This window comes from Ptychodera flava (genome assembly GCF_041260155.1).
Source record: "Ptychodera flava strain L36383 chromosome 3 unlocalized genomic scaffold, AS_Pfla_20210202 Scaffold_26__1_contigs__length_13983176_pilon, whole genome shotgun sequence".
In the NCBI taxonomy this organism is placed as follows: Eukaryota; Metazoa; Hemichordata; class Enteropneusta; family Ptychoderidae; genus Ptychodera; species Ptychodera flava.
In genome coordinates, this window is record NW_027248280.1 from 1,185,423 (window position 1) to 1,189,774 (window position 4,352).

Genomic DNA, 4,352 nt, shown 5'->3' on the forward strand with positions numbered 1-4,352 from the left:
CTAAAGGAATTAAAATCGCTTAATGATTGTTAAAATTATTTACAAATAGTGTATAGGTCCCTAATTAAGAGTTTTCACCTATAATACTATTTTATGGTATGGCAATTTGAGTGTCAAAAACAGAGGAAAGCTTTGGCGTTCGTCAAAAGAGCCAAGTGTAAACCACAATAATTCGGCAGTTAACCGCAAAGCTCACAACATTGTCAATGATTCTGTACGCCATCTTTATGGTTACTTCCTAAAGCCTTATCTGGGAACGTTATCGGGTCCCTCGTGCAATGAAAAAAAACATCTTCGAAAAGTCATTTCTTCCAAAAGCAGTTTCCATTTCAACTCAACTCGATGTTGTTTTTTCAAATTTCTAGTCGGTTCAGGTCCTTCTGTTTGCAAGTGATTCAGTTTTTGTAACTATGTTGCTATTTCGTGTGATGTTTTTAACCTTTTCACTCTATAATAGCGTCCCACTTGTACTGCACTTGCCATTTGTACTGTAGTGTTAGATGAGCCTTGAAGACACCCTTCTTCAATGTATTTGTGGACATATCAGTTTTCGAATTGAATTTGAATTGAAGTGAATTGAATTGTGAACAAATTAAAGGAATGGTGTTCCTTTTTCTCCGGCTGAAGACGGAATAACTACAATTTAAGCGTTCTTTGAATCACAATGAGGTCATTAAAATGTTCACATGGTATGCGTTTCACTGTACTAGTCGAGGTGGTTAAACAACACAGGTAGCATAAAGTTTAATGGCATAGAAGTGGACAGAGGAACCGCTGGACTCTTAGACACTTGTCTCTGTCGAGATTCCTGTAACTATGACATCCGGGGTAAAGGCCGGGTTGTAGTAGCCGTTACTGAAAGGAAGCGTGCCATTGGCGATCGTCGGGTATCGATCCCCTTCAAAGGATAGGATTATCGGTGAGCGGGACGACGTGTCGCTTGATCTGGACCCAGATCGAACTCGAGGATGCAAACCGTCAGTGTCCGTCTGTATGTCTTGGTGCACCTGTCGTCTGTCTCTGTCTCTGCTGACGGCGTTTGCATAAAAGAGAGCCTGTTTCCATCGTTCGTCGTCTCTCTGCTGCTTGTTCTCTTGCTGTTTGTACAGACTTAAGTCTGATTCGTCACACAACGTTTTTGGCTCAGATTTTCCCTCTACGTACTTTGGGAATCCGTCGACGTTCCATTCAGCCAAGATTGCCTGTAAGTTGTTCTTCTCTTTTTTCTTTTTGTCTTGTCTCCTGAAATACATTCTGTAGCCAAACATTACAAGCAAGAACTGAAAGACCACTGAAAAGGTCTGCAACATAGGTATGGTCATCATCATGAAGATGTGTTGGACGTCAGCGCCCTCTCTGGTAAACATCAAGTTGATGATGGTTAACGCCAATGCTCCATTCTGAACGCCGGTTTCGAAGGCTATGGTGCGGCATCTCGCGTGACTCTGGCGGCATATATAAGAGATAAGATATCCGCAAGCAAATGCAGTTATCGGATAAACGCAGACAATTGCGTATGATTTCCATGTTGTTGTGAAGATAGAGGGTTGAAGACGGTAGTTAGCGCCATTACAACCGCTATCCAGCCATCGATATCAAACTGGTGACCTTCGAGACGAATAAGAAACAATATTGCAAGTAACTGTCAGAACAGGTGACATTGGGCAAACGTATTTAAGCTACTACATTTGCACCTTTTTGGACTAAAACTTGGGTGCATTTGCTCATCTCTTTTGAAGGTTTATTTTCTATCGCAGGTCGAGGTTGAGGACCCATTACGTAACATGAAAGGTTGCTTTTGTATGCTGTGCACATCATTTTGTAAGCATCTGCGAAGATGGAAAAAGGCTCCGCCGTGAGGTTTAGTTATTTTTGTAATGTTGGTCAATTCGAGACTAAAACAAGTGCAATAAGTTTATTTTATACAATAATGTATGCTGTCGAATATAGAAGTACTCCACAATATTATGATATGGAATTTGTTTGCATAATTACTGCTTCTTATTCGACGAGAATTATTTTCTACCGTAAAAGAGTCCAGTAAATTAGTTGGAGTCATACTTACCTTGGCTATGTACGTTGCAACTTTAGGCCATTTCCATAAAATGACCATACCAATACTGCAGGGAAATACCATTATGATCAGAGCTACAACAATATCCACGTATGGAATGATGGTTGCTGCGTCAGACCAGCTACGACTGTAGACGTACAGGTTCAAGGGCGTCATGCCAATGCCAATCAAAGTTGAACATGTTGTCATGCAAATACTGAAAGAAACGAAGAGGGCTGACAGTCATAATGACGTCATATAAATGAGAGTGGACGTAAGACTATTTAAAGCACACAGTTATGGCAGCAATGTATAAAACGCCGCCACTTAATTTATTTTGAGAAAACATTAACATCAACCACCACAGTCAGGTAAAATACTATATTTACTGCATACCCTGACGTAAAGGGCTTGATGTACCTATCGAGATCGTGTATTTTTTATATCTGTAGCAAACTCACAAGTCCGTCGGCTGTGAGCACTACGTTAATTGTAAATCTTAATACAAGATGACAAGTTCACGGTTGCAGATGGACAAAACACACACACACACTCTCTCTCTCTCTCTCTCTCTCTCTCTCTCTTCTCTCTCTCTCTCTCTCTCTCTCTCTCTCTCTCTCTCTCTCTCTCCTTTAGTATGCACTTTTCATAACGTACATAAACCTGAAGAAAACCATTTCTTAATTCTAGAATCAAAATATTTGGTCACCATACGGAATATTCAGAGACTCTCAACTCAGAGTCCTGAGCTGATACCTTGCAATGTCCAGTTGCATTATTTTTTGTCATTTTCTTTAGTTTTGTTTTAAAACAATCTTCTCTGCAGCCGCTTGCCTGGTCGCTTTGAAAATTGGTTTAGAAGTAGACAGGAATGTTCTCTTTCAGGCAAACCATGGCAAAATTAGTCATTTTGGTCAAAAAATTTCCTCATACTCTTTCTTTGAAATCTGGTTTTATTTGGGTATTTTTATTATGAAGTTAAACAAATTATAGTAAAATTATCAGTATCATACAGACTTCAGTATCATGCAGACTTCCTAGAATAATTTTTAATTTCTTTCCCTTCTACAGAGACAATTTTTCCAGTATTTGGCCGGCAACCATTATTTTCCGAAAATCCTCCACCCTCCACGCCAATCCCCGAAGTCAAACGGGCCACACCTAATCCTATGCCACAATGAAATAATTTGACTTGATATTCAGGTAGTATGCGCCTTGAAAGTGAAAGACTTAAACTTTTGCTCAAGCTTTCAACCATCCTCTTTCAGAATCAGCAGTATAAATCAGGGGTCGCCGTTACTAGACAGATAAACTACCAAAGATTTACTGATATTTAAAATTCAAAATGGCCGCCATCCCTGTGTAAAATCTATGGGAATATTACATTTTCGATTTTCGAAAAACTGAGATATCTGTCACCGTGGCGCAGTCTACCCTAAGTGTGACGTCAGTACCGTCGATATTGCATCGATATATTTCTTTCTCTAGCATCAAAATTTGCACAGTGACCGCCACTTTTATTCTCGATTTTGTAGAGAATTGACAAAAGCTTACTTTGCTATAATATCAGCGGAAATGTAAGTCCTATGATTTCAGGCAGCGAACTATCTTAAGACATACTCACCTTAGACACGTGTCACCCCTGGTCCAGTATGTAAGCATGTTGGAGAAAGCGCCCCCCGGACATGTAGCGATGGCAAGGGTACCCAAGGCCAATTCAGGACTCAGCTGAAAAATGTGAGATAACGACCAGCCAAGGAAAGGCATCAATACAAACTGACAACATGCACCGATGATGATAGGAATTGGCCTGCGTAAGTTCTTCTTGACCTCCTTCAGGGTCATAGTGCAGCCCATGCCGACCATGAGTAGAATCAAGGTGGAAGTGACGACGCTTTGGTTAATTATGGCTAGTGTGTTCGATTTTCCGTGCCCTGTGACATTCTGCGTCACGTTGACAATCGTAATGTTGAGATTGAGATCCATAGCTGCAGAATTATCCCTGGAATTTTACCTGAAATGGATTAATTTCAGAAGATTAACTGATAGTTGAAACCGTGAGATGCTTTTGGCAATGTTCGAGAAACGAACAATTCAAATCTGTGATGCATTGTACGGTGTTCTACATATTAACGATATCTCATAACATGTAGCAAAAAATGTCACTGGGGTCTCGCAAACTATGAAGCCGACAAACACAGACATGGTAGAAACTCATTGTGTTTCCACCTTTTCATCGAAAGGAACCGATGAACAATGAACGGCTGGTTGCATCGCTTGTAACAACTCAAATAACTTG

General features: G+C 40.3%; 1 protein-coding gene across 1 annotated transcript; it reads right to left on the minus strand.

The window, feature by feature from the left end:
* Positions 1–1,232: 1,232 nt before the first annotated feature.
* On the minus strand, positions 1,233–4,115 carry LOC139125888 (ileal sodium/bile acid cotransporter-like). The gene is made up of 3 exons (XM_070691972.1): positions 3,678–4,115; positions 2,066–2,270; positions 1,233–1,608 (listed from the first exon to the last, which is right to left on the minus strand). Exons 1-3 carry the CDS (start codon positions 4,037–4,039, stop codon positions 1,579–1,581), a joined length of 597 nt encoding a protein of 198 aa, XP_070548073.1. The 5' UTR covers positions 4,040–4,115; the 3' UTR covers positions 1,233–1,578.
* Positions 4,116–4,352: the final 237 nt, after the last annotated feature.

Bases quoted from the DNA above. Each gene is read 5' to 3' on its own strand.
- LOC139125888 (XM_070691972.1), bottom strand. From the start codon at position 4,039: ATGGATCTCAATCTCAACATTACGATTGTCAACGTGACGCAGAATGTC. The intron at 2,271-3,677 runs GTGAGTATGTCT...CGTTTCTTTCAG, and splicing joins AGGGGTGACACGTGTCTAAG to TATTTGCATGACAACATGTT. The intron at 1,609-2,065 runs GTAAGTATGACT...TTCGTCTCGAAG, and splicing joins TTGCAACGTACATAGCCAAG to GTCACCAGTTTGATATCGAT.